The sequence below is a fragment of the Barbus barbus genome, assembly GCF_936440315.1.
Source record: "Barbus barbus genome assembly, chromosome: 33".
Taxonomy (NCBI): Eukaryota; Metazoa; Chordata; class Actinopteri; order Cypriniformes; family Cyprinidae; genus Barbus; species Barbus barbus.
This window is the reverse complement of record NC_136761.1, coordinates 11,944,523-11,964,680: the sequence shown is the minus strand read 5'-3', so window position 1 is coordinate 11,964,680 and position 20,158 is coordinate 11,944,523. Positions and strand designations below refer to the sequence as shown.

Sequence of the window (20,158 nt, the reverse complement as noted above, 5' to 3'; positions counted from 1 at the left end):
ACTCTCGGAATTGTTTCTTTTTGATTTATTCTTAGATGTTTCTCCTATGTAAATGGTGACAATTGGTGACATACAGTACTAGTATAGCACTATAAAATGAATGTGGATAGCAGGTCAGATCTATTAATTTTGATGAAACTATAATGGGAATTTGTCTAGTGAAAGTATCCAAGTTTTTTACTTGTGGCCTGCGTTGATTAACCCTATAAAATGTACTAGATCATATTTTATAATTTTTTTTATAATTTTAAATCCTCTCAATTATCAGCACAAGCAAAACTTTGTTAAAAATGCTTTCTACATGCTTTCTGCTGTCTGATTGACAGTTTACACTTAAGCAGGTAAAAGGCCTTTTAGTATCATTGTAAAACATAATTACATCATGCTACAGTATATGAGCCATAAATTGTTTTTTTTTAGATTTTATTTGAAATATTTTGTCTAAAGATTCAATAAGTTATTCCAGTTAAAAAAAAACAGTCAGGCTTTACTGGCATAAGTTTTGTTTCCGTTCAAGCTCATCACAAACCTGATCATTTCTGTTTTGAGTTACCTGATTAAATCACTGGAAGGGTCAGACAGTGAGAACAATGTAAGCATAGATGAAGATCACTCAAGAATGTCTGGACCCTTTTCGCATTTGAATAGCGTTGTTAGAATAGATCAAGGGCAGTATGATTCTCTCCCTGACTTCCAGCAAATCTGTGCATTTTAAATGAAGCTCTTTGATCAAACGTGGCCATTAAAAGTGAAGCTACGTACCCCAGAGACCCTAATGGCCTGTGAAATTCCTTGCTTGATGATTCTCTGACACTACAAGGTCCACCACTTCCAGGAATTCCAGGAAAAAAAGAAAAGGTTGGCCTTCCCTAAAACGGGGCAGGAGAGGAGAGATGAAACGGGAAGACGTGAGCGAGCAGCAGAGAGTCAGATAGGAGGGCTGCACTTTGTCCTGGACTTTTAAGCTGCTCTTTTGGTCGCTGTTGGATGTCTTTTTCACTCCGCACATCTTGTTGTGTCATTGCAGTTGAGAGCTGAGAGTGAAGAGGGACCCGAGTGAAGATGTCTATCTCCACTCAGTTGGGTCTGCTGTTGTGGAAGAACTTCACCTACAGAAGGAGACAAACGGTAAGGACAACAGATTTACTGTCTACAGTATATGTAAATTTCAGGTTTTCTAATAGTTTTTTTAAAATGCCATCATAAACAAGAATAACATCAATTCAAATGCAAATATGATTTTATGCATAACATGTTACACATTATATAAAATTTGTGATCGTTATGACAGCTCCTCATTTCTTATAATATAATTCTAGAATCTTGAGCTGTTTACAGTCCATAACAATCCACATATTAAGTAAGACATTTTTACATCATTTCAATACAGAATGCTGTTATACAATGATTCTCGTGTCACTGTACACGCAAACAATATCTATGTTGCTCTCCTAGAAGTAAAAGTGATGCAAATACAGACAGACATAATATTCAAATCTCCCATCTCCTCAAAACAGGGTATATTACTCTTTAAACCATTACAAAAAGCACTTTGGTTGTACCATACTATGGTATTTTGGTGTATAACATGGTACTGTAATGTGTATATTTACAATGTACTTCCAAATGGTCTTGTTCCATAATACAAAATCCTCAAAACATTCCATGCTTGATTTAATTTTCTGTTGTTTAATGGCTTGAAACAGTACACTACTGATGCATTTACATTTTTATGGTTTAAAATAAATATGCATTACCCACAAAAGTGCTAAATGGAGAATGAGTGGTCAGATGGCTTTCATTCCCCATTGGATCTATGTAGACATGCCATGTTCCCAGTGGATGTTCCTTTCTGCTGTTGTACTATATCAGGAGGTTCTGATCGATCCCCTGTCATGTATTAATAATAAATGTTGTTAATAAAAACCTGCCCTTGATGATATTACACACCAGAAGCCCTTACCTTAGACATTAGAGACTTGAGAGCTTTTTTCCTGAGAACTCTATTAGTCATGTTTCACCGGGGCCAAAGATGGTCACTAGTGTCTGCACTTTGCAGAAAACGCTGACTGTTTTTGTCCTCTTGTGTTTGACTTGTTCAGCTCCAACTGCTGACGGAGATTGTGTGGCCTCTATTTATTTTCTTCATCCTGATTGCTGTGAGGTTGAACTACCCGCCTTATGAGCAACATGAATGTAAGTATACACCTCAGTTTTGTACCTGTGAAAAGAGAGAAAACACATTTTAGATGTAGCGGTGTTGTGATGCGTCTACACAGTGCAGCATTTATCCTGTTTTGTAACATCCAATTCCTGATATGGCAGTGGAAATCTAAATGGCTTCCCCATGTTGCATACAAAACAACTTTTGCAGTGCAACCTGTGCATATTAATTGCATTGCATAACCTAAATACATGGTGCACATGGGGCGAAATTCGTTTCATTACATGTTTTTTTATGGTATATCATTATCAGATGTTTCAAACTTGCAGGGTGTTTATGAGTTCACACTGATAACTGGAGTAATTGGAGTTCTGTCAGTCACACGTGATGTATAAAGATAGCGTGATGCTATCAGGAGCATGCCGGGATTTAAATAGTGCCCTATAGACAAAGTGACCACTATTTCTGCATTTTGGGGCAACAAGCACAAAATGGTTTATATTTTAATATTAGCTAGTTATCTGATAGTGCAGTGATTTTGAACTAACCAGCTGATAATTCCAGCTAATAAATGCGGTCATCATTCTATCATTATTTATTGGTTTATAGTTTTTATTGCGCTTGATTGGCTTTCTGATATATAAAGTTTAGATGTTACCGTGCCCTGAGTAATGCTACTCATGCCAAGCTGTAAACTAGCCAGGAATTCAAAACACAATCCTTGACTACTTGCATTTGAAAAGACATACTACAATACATATATAATTTTGTGAGATTGGGAACTTTCTGTTCTTCTTTGTAGAATGGTGAGCCTTTGTCATGAGATCTTGTTGACGTGCAAATGTGTTTGTGTGCTACCGCTTTGGTTTATACAGGAAATAGGAGGTCCTGTGTATAATTTCACTTCTCCCAAAATCTAAAGTGTGCTGATGGAGAAATAGATTTGTCATATGCGAGTATATTCATGTTGCAACCTCTCTTGCTGAAGTGATTAAATGGACAGAAAGAACAATGTCCATCGTGTAGGTAATAATCAATTTTAAGACTTCAAAACCAGCAATATTAAGTTGCCCAAGGCTGTAAATACAAGATTAAGATGAAACATTTCACCTAATATATAGGTATATGTATAAAGGAAATTATTATATTCCACAAAAATATAATATTTTTTGTTTTGTGATATTTTTGCCAATTTATTTTTATGATGCAAAACACCAATATTAAGTCAAGTCATTATTAAGTCAGCAATATTAATATTATATTATTATAATATTTTAGATTATAAACATTTTTAAAAATGTTTTCTTCTTCCACATAATCTTATGTTTACAGCTTTAGGGAACTTAAAATAGCTGTTTTTTGCATCAAGGAAATTATTACATTAAACAAAATATGAATTTGTAATACAAAATACAAGATTTGTATTGTTATCTTTTTGACAATTTATTTTTATGATGATTTAATTAAAAGAAATCATGCATTACAGTATTTGAAGAATGTGCTTTTCTTGTAAAATACTGTAATTAATTAATTAATGACTAAGTTAAAAGGTGTGCAAGAAACATTACCATGATACATACTTTTTACTTATTAAAATTGAAAAATTCTAAAATATATATATATAGTTTTTGCATTAAATTGATGAAAATTTGATGTTTTTACATTACTGTGCTGAGAACTTGTGATTGATTACATTAAAGAACTTTTTCATTATATTATTTTTTTCTTTTGATATTATGACCCAGTCATGTTCTTGATAGATATTTTGAGGTTAATCCTGTTATAAATTATTTGAAATTAAATAAATATGTGAGGAATTGAACAAATAGCCCCTGAATTGATTACTTCATGCTTTAAGTATTATCTTATCTTTGCTGTGCTCAGCAGTGGAGCAGCTGGCAGTCTTAAGGTTGACTGATAGCAGACCTGCATATTTGTCTCATTATAGAAATAACAGTGAGTCAGTGGGGGGACATAGGTCACATATACCGCTTAGGTAATCACTCGATAAGGTCCCCTCAGGATATGCATCTTCCAGGGATGGACAGTCATATGTTTGCTGATGTTTTTTAGGTCTGTGGGAAGATAAGGCAGTCTAAGGGTACACGTCAATTATTTGTACTGTATATGGGGATGGGCCACAGCACTGAGATTTTTCCGGGAGAAATCTCATCCGGAACATCATGCCCATGCAGTTGGATGTCAATCTGATAATGTATCTGCACTACCTAGAATTCCCATTATCAGGATCACTTGTCATATTATGAAGTAAATGCACTTTTGAAGTCAAAGATGCATAATCTGGGGGGAAAAAACCCTTTTTCTGATATTATCACTCTATGCCAGCGTCTTGATTATGCTGGTTTTATCGCGTACACTTTCTCTTTTTCTGCTCTCCAAGAAAATCTTAATGTGGAAACTCTCTTTTCAGCCCTCTTCAATGAGGTAGTTCATTTAGTCTCCCTTTATTTGTTACAGGTCACTTTCCCAACAAAGCCATGCCCTCAGCAGGCACCCTGCCCTGGATCCAGGGCATCGTCTGCAACGCAAACAATCCCTGCTTCCGACACCCAACCCCTGGGGAATCTCCAGGAGTCGTTGGAAACTTCAACGATTCCATGTAAGTTGTTGCCTACAGCTGAAGATTTCGAAATAACGCTATAATGTGGTCAATTATGTGTAATATAAGACCATGCGTGCAATTTGGTAGTAATTCGGTTTTCTTTTTCAGAATCTCACGCCTGTTTTCTGATGCCAAGAAGATTTTACTGTACAGTCAAAATGACAAGAGCTTAGATGGATTCAAGGAGCTTATCAGTGCAGTGAAAGTCATGCAAAACAACACAGCTGGTGAGTACAGTAGAATTGCCTAGAATGAAAACAGTTCATCTTCATGTGATTCCAAACATCAAATGCTGCTTTTTTCCATAAAGTGAAAGCATAAAGTAACCAAGCTCTAAAAAGGACAAAAAAAACATCATTAGTGATCCATAATATGACTTGTGTGCTGTATTCCAAGTCTTCTAAAATCATAAGATAACTTAGGATATATTTTCATCAAGTTTGAATATGCAATTGAAAAATGGGGATGTGAGCCCTGCAGCTTAGTTTTTGGAATAAATTACTTAAATACTTAGTAATTTAGCTTGTTCCTTTATATGTTCCACCAGAGAAAGAGAGTCATGCGAGTTTGCAATGACATAAGAGCGCATTAATGGCATGTTTTTGATTTTTGGCTGAACTTTGTCATGTTTTTTGCACTTTTCAACAATTGTACTCCCCCATAGCAAACACTTCTCTTAGCATAAAGTGACTCATTCGAATGATCAGTTAATCCTTGTAAATATATAAGCAAAAGGTTGATGCCCATCAGTCTTTGAGGATTTGTTGGGCTAATACAATTTTTCCACTGGGAGAGGAGGAAGTGGGTTGCTGAATGAAGGATCGAGCCTTTCATACAAGCCATGGCAAGTCACTTTCAGGGCTAGCGTGGGTGTAAATACGCACACACATCCCAGAATCCAGTCCTCTAGCATTACCTGCCCTATTCACTTAGCGTGTGCTGGATTTACAGCGTGAATTGTCTCTTCCCGTTCACAGACTTCTCTTCTCACGCTAAGTGAGCTTTAATTGCATTTCTCTGCCTAATGGAAAAAAGGTTGCACAGACGCCATCACAGAACGTCTGCAGTAACAATATATAGAATGTATTTACCAAAAAGTGAAGTTTGATGACATTTTTAGATCTGTGACAGAGTGAAATGGGGAGATGATTTAATTGTTTTCATGGCTGTTTACAGACAAAAACAGGATCAAATGGATCCAAAATTGACCTAAATTCACAGTTAACTGTAATACACATTCAGAAAAGTCTTGAGGAAAAAGAGCCACGTCAGTCCACCTGTTCAATTAAAGCTTCATTATTGTGTCTCACACTGTCGTGCATGACAATAGGAATGCTTTGAACTCGCCATCCAGTCATTGTTGGGCTTGTCGAGGCATCCGCATGCTGCGATCTCATACAGTTTTGTCTTTATTCTCCTCTTTTGATTACAGCTAATGACAACAAACATGAAAGAGTTGAGTTCTTTGGTTTTAAGTTATATTTATCGCTTGAACCCATTCACACCTAGATTATTTGCTATGATTAGCTGTGATGCTGAATTTACAAAGAGCTTTAAATAGCTGCTTTTACATTAGCCTCATAATGGGTTACAATGTTTAGGAAAAACATCACGCCCCAAAATATGATGCTAATTGTTGTAATGGCCAATAAAAATTGTACTGTTTTCTCTTTGGTTATTGAGGGTTGAGTTGACTTTTATATTAATTTTATATTCATATAGCTGTCCTGATCACTACCACTTAGATGGTTTGTGCACTTCCTGCAAAAAAACATAAAGGTACACTACTGTTCAAAAGTTTGGGGTCAGTAATATGATTTTGTTTGCAAGAAATTAATACTTTTATTCAGCAAGGATGCTTTAAAGTGGCCCAAAGTGACAGTAAATACATTTATAATGTTACAAATGATTTCTGTTTTAAATAAATGCTGTTCTTTTGAAATTTCAAGACAACGGTTAAAACTGTCTGGGAACTGGATTAAGGGTTTTGGAAACCCCTGTATTACGTATATGTATCTTGATTTCACCACGGCTCATTTAGACTCTTCAGACCTTCTCATTTTATGCTTGTATATACCCGTACAATCTAAAAAGGCCTAACAGATGTAATTAGCCATGACTTTACAGAAGGTCCCTGCACATGTCTTTTCAAACCCCATTTTACTCCCCTGTTTCACTCCCTTTACCCTCTTTTCAAAAGAAAAGAAGCGATTGAATAGTTCAGGAATCTGCCACCTCCTGGGGCTTCGCCCCTCCCTAGCAACAAACACACTTCCAGCCTTTGTTTTCCTGAACAGCACAGATGGAAGACAGTTGGGCTGCTCCGGGTGAGGGTTATCACAGGTAGATTTTAACTAGGTGTGAATTTCCACAGTTTTCCATACACATCAGGTATGACTTTAGGCGTATGAGTTGGAGAAGGGGTTTCTACTGTCTAGCTCTAGCAACATGAGAGATGTCCCCAAATTTACAGGCTTGACGCCACTTTAGGTATTTTCATCAAAAAAAGGGATCTGAAAAACTTTCAATCTGACCAGACTTTGACTTTCAGCAGATCCATCTCTGCATTTTAGGATTTTTGTTTCGATTGTGATTCATCATATTCATCAGATAATGTAAAAATGTACTTCATTTTTAAGATTCACATGATTAAGAAATTACATTATCATTATCATTTCTTTAAAAAAAAATTCTAACTTTTGAATGATAGTGTGATGCCACAGATTTAAGGAACGATGGGAGTCTCACACAAGTCTGTCCAATTTTTCTGGATTTGTGTGGACTACAGAACATTTAGGCAACTAGACTCCCTGTGCATTGTTTGTGGAATCACACGATAAATCAGTCAACGTTTCTTTCCACGCCTAGGTGAACCATACTTGCCAGCCTGCTCAGACATGCACTTGAACTTTGAAAGAGGAATGAAATTTAAGGAGAGCACACGAGTGTGTAGTTAACACTCTCAAAGACTCTACACCTGAATGAGCAGCTCTAAATTTCAGCAAGTTAGCGCATGTACTCTGAATAAAAGTTTGCGGTTTTGCAAGAATGCAATGTAAATGTAAACTAATGGAAAATGGGGTGCGTTTCCAAAAACATTAATCCTAAAATGTGGGGGCGGGTCTTCTGAAATTAAAAGTCTGGTCAAATTGCTGAAAACCGATAACTACAGCCATTGTATGGTGGTTTTGTGAAACATTTCTTAACACGCACTCACTAAAGTGGTATGTTTGTTCTTAGGTTTCAAGCTGAAGGACTTCCTGCGTGAAAATGAAACCCTTTCCACGTTCCTCCAGCAAAACGCCTCCTTTTCCCATAATTATGTGCAGAATATTCTGGAAGCTAATCTGAATCTTGAAAAGGTGAGCATTGAAAACATTATTTTGACGCATCAATCATGTCCACGACTATTCAAATTCTCCACTGACCCACTTCTTCCGTGCCCAAAGACCCAAAACTCACATTTGCTTTACTGTGATTTCACCGCATACAGTTTGGAAGGCATAGTCATTGTCTTTAGGTCCGTTTTGATAGTTTTCCCCACACATGCTGTTAAATTGTCCCTAGAAATCAGTTTATGAGAGGAAACCAGCATGCATCTTGATTTTTGTTTGTAAATCAACAGCTGTTAGCCGTATGACATGCCCTCGGGGCATTACACAATCTACAGTCCTCATAAATGACCATAGGCAGCCTAGTTTTACCCTGATGTACCCTCTCAATGTGTATTCAAGGCATCTAGTCTAAATGCCTTATAATGCCCCTGTCCTGATAACAAACTCATGGGTCATATGAACAGTTCTGTCCCCTTCTATCTCCAAATCCCCTCACAGATCACATGAACACCTTTTGTCTGCTCTCAATCCTACCGCTTATCACCGATTCTCCTCATGTTTCAGGTGTTGATCAAAGGTTTTGGCGTCCATCTGAGAGACATGTGTAGCACCACCACACTTGAGGATTTTGTGAACATCCCAGACAAAAGTGTGGCGAGATTCACCCAAGACCTCATCTGTAGCGCTCCCAATAGCTGGCTAGACCAGGCCGAGAGACACTTCAAGTCCAACTTGGATTTCCTCAAACCTATTAGGGTAAGAAACATGGTACAGTGAATCAAAATGAACAGATTTGATACAGGTAGGTAGGTAGGTTAGTTAGTTAGTTAATTGGTATTACCATAAAATATTTAATTTTACATTTTCAGAAATACTTAAAAAATGTGTCCATGTCTTAAATTCCACCCAAAAAATCTAAAGGAAAAAATAAACATAAAATAATAATAATAGTAATTCAATTTCATATTTTTCATTTGGGTGGAATTATTATTATTATGTATTTATTTATTTTTTCAATATTACAATATTGTTATTATTTATTATCATTATTATTTATTTCAATAATACATTTCTATTTCTATATATTTTAAATGGTCATTTTTAAGGGTCAAAACAATAACATTTTTAACTTAGAGATTCAAATACTTTTTAAAGTAATGAGAATCATAATTGACTCGAGAGTAATTTAAAAAAAGATAGTAATTAAAAAAAAAAAAGGCTGAACATTTTTAATAGTCAAAAAAATTATTTCACAGTGCAAAAAATCCTCATGGTCCTAAAAGACACTTCTATATGCAATTCAAATTTTTACATTCTGCCATTTAGCACCATCACTAAACTTTGTTAATTTCATAAGAGTGTCCAGATTATACATAATTTGTTTTGTGTTGCAGAGGACACAAGCAGTTTTACTGTAGACAAATGTAAATGGCCAGTCTAGAGCTCTGGATGAGTCCAGATGGGTTAGCTTTGTTGTCAGGAAAGGGTGTAAATTAAACTGTTGCTTAATAAACTCCCCTACCGTGTGTCTGAGGGAGACAGAGGTCATCATCTTATCACCTAAAGTAGTGCAATAGAGTCCTCCTCTCCTCCACTGCTGTTGCTGAGTTGTTAAAAACTTAACCAGGTGACTTTATCATTGGCATGCACTGTGCTGAGACACAAACAACTCAACAACCAGCTAAAAGAGAGAAGGGAAAAAGAAAGAACGAGTTAGCTGGTTATGAAGAGCGTGGGAGGACGCATGTCAATGCATGTTGCCCTACACACCTACCTTAATATATAGCCTGAAGGCACAGGTGGTAGTTACAACAGCTTCAGTTCCTCTCTTCTGCTTTTCCCTATGAACGTTTCAAAGAAAATGTCAGTTTGACTCATAGATCACACTGTTCAACGAAAGATGATTTTGACTCATCATTGGGATTCTTGGGAAGTGAAGTGCAGTGGAAAACCAAATAAATATGTCATCTTAGTTTTATTTCGCTGACTGATGGCATGTAGATTGCATGGAATCAATGTGGGCTTGCTTAACTTTTATGGTTCTCTGAACATTTACAGACATGCAAATTAGATATAAGAACTCTCATGAGCAACTAGATTTGATTTAACAGCCATATAAACCGAGTGACACACAATATTGTGAATGACATAAACTTTATCTGTAAATGATGTAAACTTTTTATTCAGGTTTATGCATATTATAATATTTGATTATAGTTATCTAATGTAACTTAACCTAAATTAAAACAAAAATTAAAAGAGTTTCATTTTTTAAAAACACTGACTTATTTATTTACTCATTTATATATATATATATATATATATATGTATATGTATGTGTGTGTGTGTGTGTGTGTAAATACACATATATGTATGTACTGTATACACAATATATATATACATATATATATATAAAACTTTTAAATATTTTATATTTTGTTTTTTAACAATTAAAAAATATATAAACATATAAAACAATTTTATAGCATATATACGTTTATATTTTATCTGCTGTAAAACAAAAATAAAATGTAAATTATATAAATAAATTACTACATTATTATATTTATGTATGTATAATGTATGTTTATATATATATATATATATATATATATATATATATATATAAACACAGTACACACACATTTATTATGTAAATGAAAACTTGTTTTGGATGCGATTTGATGCTATTGTATATATTTATTTATTATTTTTCCCAATAAGTGTATTTAATGAAATCTTTTCTCTGCTTTTTACAGTCAGACATGAGGACTAATGGCACTGATGTCCGTCTAGTTGCCGAAGCTACAGACAACCTTCTGGAGAGCCTGGGATCACTGGCTGTGGAGGTAGACTTCATATTATTCACTTATCATTAAAGTCACTACAGACAAGGTAGAACAATCCTGAGCAGTCCTGTGAACTGTCAAACAACTGCACGCAAGAGTTGTCTATCATATTTAAAACAACCAGCACACAGTAAGGCTCTAAAATCATCCCATGAGAGTGAAAGTGACATTTAATGGTGAGGACAACTGCAGGGCCAGTGACGCAGCAGTAAAGGTGTCGCACTGGGCCTGTGTGTGTCGATGGGTTCGGTAGTGTCTTGTTTGCCAGCTGTAGCAGTGCACAGCGGGAGGAAGAGAAAGTTGGTTCAGCTCCCAGCTGGACAGATATACAACCAAGCGCAGCTGAACAAGCATCCAGAGAGAGAGAGAGTAACACAATCTACTCAGCATTCAGTATCCAAAAACCGCAAGAAAGACGTTTGCTTAACACAGTGAGATGGGCGTACATGACCTGTTTGCCCATACAAAAGCCCCTCTGTTTTCTGCTCAACTGAGAGGGAAACCTTTGGCTACGAGTCTAAGTGAATGGAGCATTAAACTCAACCCACTGTCTAGTTTGCTGGCTCACTTTCACGTTTGAGACGGATGGTGAATTCCAGTAACCTTTCAATGTGTTGGTATGAGACTGGATGAAGTGCAAAAAACATTTTCATTAGTCCAGTCTTCAGTGTCACATGATTCTTCAGAAATCATTCTATTTACGCTGGTTTGCTGCTCAAGAAACATTTCCTGTTATTATCAGTGTTGAAAACAGTTGTGCTGCTTACTATTATAAGATTATTTGATGAAAAGATATTTCAAAAGAACAGCATTTATTTGAAATAGAAATCTTTTGTAACATTATAAATGCCTTTAATGTCACTTTTGATCAATTTAATGCGTTCTTTCTGAGTAAGCTTACTAACCACAGCATTTTGGTTGTGTATCATGATTTCCAAACAAATATTAAGGCAGCAAAACATTTCTTCTGCACCAAATCAGCATATTGGAAATAGAATGAGTTTATTCTAGTTATTCTGGAACTCTGAAACTGCATGCAACTTTTCTTTGTACAGCTTTGTGAAGTTTAGATGGCTCATTATTCCTTCTTGATTTCTTGCTCTCTCCCCCTCTGTGAGAGTGTTTTGTTTTTGCAGTAGGACATCTGTTGCACCCTCCGCCCTCCATTCTCTGTGCACTTTTACACAAAATTAGCGGCACGTGACTTGCTGAGTCAGATCCGTAAGGCTCACATGGTTTTATCCTGGACAGTTGTACTCAAGAGGTGAAAATGCACCTGTAGGAAAGAAAAATCAATAAAAATATGTTTTATTTGTTTCTCTTAGACAGCAGTTAGATTGAATGGGGACCTTTTTTTAATATGTATAATAAAAGTTAGGGTTCTTGGGGCAGTTGGGGGTTTTTAAACGTGAAATGTCGTGACCAGCTCAGAATAACATTTCTTTTCCTGTCAGCCAACCTCGAAATGCCTTTATGATAGACTTTTATTTAATGTTTGACAAAACCCTTTGTTTGAAAAAGCAGAACCAGATTTTCATGGGAGGGTTTGTTTGTCTAAAGCGAGTTGTGTTGGGTTTTGTCAGGCCCTTGGGGCATTGGCTTTCTGGATTCAGGATTGTTGGGTAAAACATCTAAACATGAGCTAGCTAGGCAATGACAGTAGCTGTCAAGGATTAGGCAAACACAGCCCACACTGGAGGGAATAATGAAACGCTAGCATTATCTCTCCTAATAGTTGACAATTTTCTCTCTGATGAAATGTTACAGGGATAGTTCTCCCAAAATTAAAATTCTTCTGTACTCAAAAACTGTATGACTTTCTTTCTTGAGTGAAACACAAAAGGAGATGCTTGTTTCGTTTCTTTTCAATTAGAATGAATAGAAACTGGAGCTTTCATGCTTCAAAAAGGACACAAAAGCAGCATAAAAGTATCATGATAGCAGTTCAAACTACTTGTGCACTATATTCCAAAGATCCCATGGATTTGTGAGTTATCTGATTTAGTTTACAAAAACAGTCTGAATGATTTGGTCACAAACCGCTTTGGAGAAAGATTTTCTTTGAATAATGACTTCTGTTCTGTTCCAAATACAGTTGCTAATATATGGCTTTAAAAGATTTGCATATAGTGTGCAAGTTGTTTGAACTACTTTTGTAGTACTTTTGATGCATGAAACTCTCTGAGAGTGATTAGTCATTTTCTGCATGTGTCCTTTTGTGTCTTGTGGAAAAACATATGGGTTTGGATCTGCACAAATGACAGAATTTTTATTTTTTAATTGTTTAAAAATACACCGGTTTAATATAAAAACCCGGCACGCCTGTTTAGCAAACTAACGGAAACTACTTAAATAAATTTGTTGTGTATCAGCCTTCTATACTTGATGATTATAATTGTATCCTCTGTCATTCTTTCAGCTGGCCAGTATGAGGAGCTGGAGTGACCTGCGAAACGAGATTCTGTTTCTGACAGAAAACGCCACTGGCTCGCCGAGTCTGATGTACCAGGCTATGTCCCGTATCGTGTGTGGACACCCGGAAGGCGGTGGCCTCAAGATCAAATCCCTCAACTGGTACGAGGACAGCAACTTCCAGGCGCTGTTCGGCAGCCACAATGACAGTGATGACAAACCAGTTTCAGTCTATGACAACACCACCAGTACGTCAAAGCTACAATAATGTTTACTATTTTTTATATACTATTATAATTTGTATTAATATTTAGAATTAGCATTTATTTAGATTTTTAGGTTTTTAATCCTCATATCATTTTTATTTTATTTATTTAATTTTGTTAATATATCTTTTTAGCTTTAATTTATTTTATATTTCATGTTTAGTTATTGTAATTGTAGGATTTTAACTTAGATTTTATTTCAGTTAATTGCCAAGGCAACATTTATTTTTAAGTTTTTTATATATATATATATATATATATATATATATATATATATATATAATATTTAATCATCTTGATATATCATAAAATCTATGTTCCAGGGCAGGTTGATGTTTTAAAATCAAGCAATACATGAATACAAAATTTCCCTATAAAATGTTATTTTATTGCAGCTTTATATCAATTAAACAATCACTTTTTCATAGTTTTAGTTAACAATAACATCCCTGATCTACAACAGAAACTGTCATGCTTTTTCATAAACAAAATGAATTGCGCTTGAAATTTGATACTAGCATACTGCATAATAGTGGTACAATATGATGCAGAGCATGCAACATTAAATGAATGCTAAATTGTCCTCTAATGCATCTTCTTATGTATTGTGCTTCTAGCTCCATACTGTAACAACTTGATGAAGAACATGGAAGCCAGTCCGATCTCTCGAATGATCTGGAGAGCATTGAAACCTCTCCTGATGGGGAAGATCCTCTACACGCCACACAGCCCTGCAACACAGAAGATCATTCATGAGGTAACTGTTCTGAAAAAAAACAAAAACAAGTGCATGGTACTTGAAATGATTTGTTGATTAACATCCTTGCTCATTCCCAGGTCAACAAGACATTTCAGGAGCTGGGAATTCTACGAGATTTAGGTGGAATGTGGGAAGAAGCCAGACCGAAGGTTTGGAACTTCATGGAGAACAGTGAAGAAATGGATCTGATGCGGGTATGATCTGCCTAACTCTCATTACTGACTCCATTTGGCTGGAGGTTACCAATGTTGAAGCTAAATTTAATTTCCATTTCTTTGTTCCTCCAATCGCAGACGCTTCTTCGAAACAATGCCACTGCTAGTTTCTTCAGTGCCCAGTTGGCTGGGACTCAGTGGAGCGTGGAGGATGTTATAAGTTTCTTGTCTAAGCACTCTGAGGACACGCGTCCCCATGGAACGGCATTTACGTGGCGGGATGTCTTCAATGAGACAGATCTGGCCATTATGAGCATATCCCGTTTCATGGAGGTCAGAACAGCTCTCTTTCATGCTACCTTTTCCTTTCTTTTCTCCTCCTACACATTTCCTTTCTATCTCATAATCCATCTGTCTCCCACATACATACTTTCACATAAAACACGTCAACAATCAATCATAAGTCACATAGCATGTCACACCAACCAGCTGGATTTCACATTTGTGAGGAGAAAGGCATGTGCAAAATGTGTTTGGATGTCCTGTTGTATGATAATATGACAAAATGAGATGTGAAAGATAAAAAGGAAGTGAAAATCAACTTGAATGTAGGATCAAGAGATGTATACCGTGACTGGAGAAGACAAACAACACTGTAATTTTTAATGGGTCAAAAGTTCCCTTTTACAGTAAAACAAGACCAAGCTATTACGGGTCAAATAGATTATATTAGGTCAGCTATAAAAGTTATTGATTAAATCACACACTGTAGCGTTTATAATCTAACATGGTCAAATAAAATCAACTCATCAATCGATAGATAAGCGACATTGTGACTAAATGGTGTTGTTTTTTTTCACAGTGTGTAAACCTGGATAAACTTGAACCTGTGAGCACAGAGGAGAAAATGGTGAATGAGTCCATGAGTCTCCTGGACAACAGAAAATTTTGGGCGGGAATTGTGTTTCTGGACATTCAGTCCAACAGCACTGAACTTCCTCCACACGTCAATTACAAGATCCGCATGGACATCGACAATGTGGAGCGCACAAACAAGATTAAAGATGGGTAAGTTGGTGTTTTCTTTTCTTAAATGCCCAATAATGGAAACTAGATAGATAGTGTGCTATGAAATCACATGCTTATTGTGTTTTTTGGTTGGCAGGTATTGGGATCCCGGTCCCAGGGCTGATCCGTTTGAGGATTTGCGGTATATTTGGGGAGGATTTACTTACCTTCAGGATGTAGTTGAACACAGCATTATCAGAGCAGTTACTGGGACCAAAGAGAAGACTGGTGTTTACATTCAACAGATGCCTTATCCATGTTATGTAGATGATATGTAAGTATTCCACTGCACTGCAAATAAACCTAATCGAATAAAAGAGACGGCAAATTATTTCCCCTGTAGTAAAAAAAAACATTGCATGCTTGTCCAGACTGCTTTATGCTAATCTTTCAGTATGTTCTGTAACAGTTGGAACAATTCTTAAAAATTCCCCTCTTTTCCTGTAGTTTCCTTCGCATTATGAGTCGTTCCATGCCGCTTTTCATGACTCTGGCCTGGATGTACTCAGTGGCCATCATCATCAAAGGCGTCGTCTACGAGAAGGAGGCCCGGCTCAAGGAGACCATGAGGATTATGGGATTGGACAATGGAATCCTGTGGTTCAGTTGGTTCATTAGCAGCCTCATTCCTCTTCTCATCAGCGCAGGCCTGCTGGTTCTTCTACTCAAGGTACTAAAAAGACATCAGCAGATCTTAAGACAGGTTGTTTTCTAGGAAGTACATTTTTGCCCTTACAAAAAACATTCAGTATTCAATTTAGTTATAACAAATTATTTATACCGTATTGCAATTTTGACTTTTTTTCTGTCATAGGATTGTTTATGTTAAGAGTGCTAGTTATTTTGGATGCGATTAATCACGATTAATCATTTGACAGCACTAGTTTTTATTCATATTTTGAATATTTTATTAATATTTCTATTTTAATTTTTAAGTTTTAGTAATTTCATTGTTTTTGTACTTTTAGTCATTTTTGTTTTACATATATGTGTGTGTATGGAAAACAAAAACTTTTTATTTCTGTCAGTTGTAGTTTTATATATAAGATACACCCTATAGTAACCCTGATTATTATTATTATTAATTGTAATAAAGATTATTATTCATTATGTTTCATTCTTTATGAAATCGTCATTAATAGAAGCAAAACAGAGATAATAAACCTGATTTCTTTTCCCTTTCCAGATGGGTAATCTCCTGCCCTATAGTGACCCTGGCATAGTCTTCCTCTTCCTCGCGTCATTCGCTGTGGTAACCATCATGCAATGTTTTCTGATCAGTACGGCGTTCGCACGTGCCAACCTGGCAGCGGCTTGCGGGGGCATTATCTACTTCACCCTCTACCTGCCTTATGTGCTGTGCGTGGCTTGGCAAGACTACGTGGGCTTCAGCGCCAAAGTCATCGCTGTAAGTTTGACATCCTTCCAAAAACAAAAAGTAAAAATATCAGTTACAAAGTGCAAACGTGTTTGTGTGCAGTGTCATCGGTTGTTAGCCAAGTGCATTAGGTTATCATACAGTATATTACATAAGGAATCTGATTTATACTGCTCTCCTTATCTAAAACGACTTACAGGTGTGATGAGAATATCTTAACTGTAAAATCGCACTTTAAACCCATTGTAGGCTTTGGTTCCTGACACTAGATTACAAGGAATCTTCACTTGGGTGTTCCTGTTTAAATTAGTTAAATGCTTGTGATAGATTAAAGATCTGGGCCACTAATACAAGAGTTCAGTTAGAGGTGAGCCAGCGTTACTGAGATTGCTTTGACCGAGGCACTTAACCCTAGGCAGATTACCTGGTTACTTGTCATTAAACTGACTTACAGTAGACTTATCGCATGAACTCCAGGTCCTGCTGCAACAACCTGAGATTAAGTGTCCAGCTCATGGGCACAGACGTAATAGGGAATCTTAGTTAGCACATTTACATGCATTTTGAAAGTAATTTGAACTGAGTTAAACAAACAATTTTTTAAAGGTAATTTAAAATTTAATACGACTCAAATAACACCAGATTCTTTACTAATTTTTGTATTTTTTACTTAATATTTTATCTTGCTTTCCAGTAAAAAATATCCAAACATTCCCAAATCATGATTTACTTGAGAACCAAGTTAAGATATTAAATCTGTTTTCTGAAGAAGTTATCAGAATTGAATTTATGCTTGAAATGAGAAATAAATCTGCCCGTAGGGTTAGGAAAAAAATTTAAATAAAAAAATATCGCAATTTTAAGCATAAACTAAAAAAGCAAGACCACTCATTTTATGTCATTTTGCTTCAAATAAATATATCTTGATTAATGAATCTTTAGATAGTTGTACAAGACAAAAATGCTACGCAAGAAATTGACATTTTGCAGTGTAGTTAAGCAACTGCATTATAGGGAGTGTAAAATGGTAATGTAAAACTAAATTACTTATTTTAGTGCAAGAAACCATGACATTCTAGCATTATAAGTGGACTTCATGTGAGGAAAAAAATAGAACACCACTTAACGTCTAATTTGGTTGTGTTCACAGAGCTTACTGTCTCCAGTGGCGTTTGGATTTGGCTGTGAGTATTTTGCTCTGTTTGAAGAGCAGGGTGTGGGCATCCAATGGAATAACCTCTTCTCCAGCCCATTGGAAGAAGACAACTACAACCTCACCACCTGCCTCATCCTCATGTACTTTGATGCCTTCTTGTATGGGGTCATGACCTGGTACATTGAGGCCGTGTTCCCAGGGCAGTATGGCATTCCCAGGCCATGGTACTTCCCTTTCACTAAATCCTACTGGTTTGGAGAGAGCAACACAAACAATACTGCAGTTCATGGAAAGAAGGGCAATGGTGGGGGTAAGAAAAGTTTTTTTTTTTTTTTTTTCTGAATTCTGAACTGATGATTGTTTTCATGTTATGGCCTATTTCTGTTTAAAAACATAAAAGCTATGCTATTTTAGAGAGGCGGTTTAGTGGCACATCCGGTTTTCAGTGCCAGTGGAGTTTTGAATTTGTTCATTAGAAATAATCTTAAATACAATTGATTAATTGTGTTTTGTATTGTTTTTAAAGCTGTCTGCATTGAAGAGGAACCCACTCACCTTGAATTGGGAGTTTACATTAAGAATCTTGTGAAGGTTTACCGTCATGGCAAAAAGCTAGCAGTTGATGGATTGACACTTGGCTTCTATGAGGGGCAAATAACTTCTTTTTTAGGTCACAATGGAGCTGGAAAAACTACCACCATGTAAGTTCACATTTCACTTTATATTCATTCAAGAATCTTGGATAAAATGTATTGTTTCATGTTATAATGATTTCTGAAGGATCATATGGATTGGAGTAATGGCTGCTTGAATTTAGTTTTTTCTTTTTGGTTACAATATCTAACCCTCCGATTTGCCTTCATTGTTTTAGGTCTATCCTAACTGGACTTTTCCCTCCCACCTCTGGCACTGCATATATCATGGGCAAAGATATTCGCACAGAGCTCAGTTCCATCAGACGGAGCCTTGGTGTGTGTCCACAACACAACGTCCTCTTTAGCATGTAAGTGCTTGAATCGAAAACAACACAAGGCACATATTATCTGATGTTAAGGTTGAATAGATCAGTTCTGCAGATGCTAATCTACCTGCCATGTTTCAGGTTGACTGTAGAAGAGCACATCTGGTTCTACGCCCGTCTGAAGGGTCTGTCTGAGGAGGATGTGAAGGCTGAGATGGAGCAGATTCTGACTGATACTGGCCTTCCACACAAACGCAAATCCAGGACCAGCCAGCTGTCAGGTGTGTGCCATTACAACCTCTGAAATTATGAATTGATGGTTGTTTGATTTGTTGCAAACTTAAATGTTTATGCTCAGGTGGTATGCAGAGGAAACTCTCAGTAGCGCTTGCTTTTGTTGGAGGGTCAAAAGTTGTTATTCTGGACGAGCCCACCGCTGGTGTGGACCCATACGCTCGAAGAGGCATCTGGGACCTTCTTCTGAAGTATCGTACAGGTAACTACCCCATTCGTTTTCTATTTAAAAACAAAGAAAATGCCATCAGATCTTATCTTATTGAATCAATGAGGACTTTGGGTATTTCTTAGGTCGGACTATCCTTCTTTCCACCCATCATATGGATGAAGCGGATATTCTGGGCGATCGTATTGCTATCATCTCCCATGGAAAGCTTTGTTGTGTGGGCTCTTCGCTCTTTCTTAAGACTCAACTGGGAACTGGATACTATCTTACCTTGGTGAAGAAAAACACTGAGCCTTCTCTCAGCTCTTGCAGGAACTCGAGCAGCACTGTGTCCTTTGTTAAGAAAGTAAGTACACTTCAGTTTGCAAAAACACTCAATGAACACGTTGATTTGTTGTTTAGCTAATAAGCTAAACACTGTTGTTTCATTGTTTTTTAAGGATGACAATGCATCTGAGAGCAGTTCAGATGCTGGTCTAGGTAGTGATCAAGAGAGCGAAGCCGCCACAGCGATTGGTAAGACACCACCTGACCTCAAACTTTAAAATGATGGATAACTTTTCAGTTC

At 36.5% G+C, this 20,158-nt stretch overlaps 1 protein-coding gene across 1 annotated transcript in view; it reads left to right on the top strand.

Annotated features, from left to right (window-relative positions):
* Positions 1–20,158, top strand: part of LOC306853509 (phospholipid-transporting ATPase ABCA1-like) — a 31,991-nt gene that overhangs the window by 999 nt on the left and 10,834 nt on the right. The window contains exons 2-23 of the mRNA XM_079390984.1: positions 1,028–1,128; positions 2,103–2,196; positions 4,643–4,784; positions 4,896–5,014; positions 8,028–8,149; positions 8,687–8,878; positions 10,882–10,971; positions 13,391–13,631; positions 14,267–14,406; positions 14,487–14,603; positions 14,703–14,897; positions 15,427–15,632; positions 15,730–15,906; positions 16,080–16,302; positions 16,819–17,040; positions 18,161–18,476; positions 18,693–18,867; positions 19,038–19,169; positions 19,269–19,408; positions 19,486–19,623; positions 19,716–19,936; positions 20,031–20,106. Coding sequence (XP_079247110.1) covers positions 1,063–1,128; positions 2,103–2,196; positions 4,643–4,784; positions 4,896–5,014; positions 8,028–8,149; positions 8,687–8,878; positions 10,882–10,971; positions 13,391–13,631; positions 14,267–14,406; positions 14,487–14,603; positions 14,703–14,897; positions 15,427–15,632; positions 15,730–15,906; positions 16,080–16,302; positions 16,819–17,040; positions 18,161–18,476; positions 18,693–18,867; positions 19,038–19,169; positions 19,269–19,408; positions 19,486–19,623; positions 19,716–19,936; positions 20,031–20,106 — 3,544 coding nt within the window. The 5' untranslated portion in view covers positions 1,028–1,062. The remainder of the gene's footprint in view (positions 1–1,027; positions 1,129–2,102; positions 2,197–4,642; positions 4,785–4,895; positions 5,015–8,027; positions 8,150–8,686; positions 8,879–10,881; positions 10,972–13,390; positions 13,632–14,266; positions 14,407–14,486; positions 14,604–14,702; positions 14,898–15,426; positions 15,633–15,729; positions 15,907–16,079; positions 16,303–16,818; positions 17,041–18,160; positions 18,477–18,692; positions 18,868–19,037; positions 19,170–19,268; positions 19,409–19,485; positions 19,624–19,715; positions 19,937–20,030; positions 20,107–20,158) is intronic.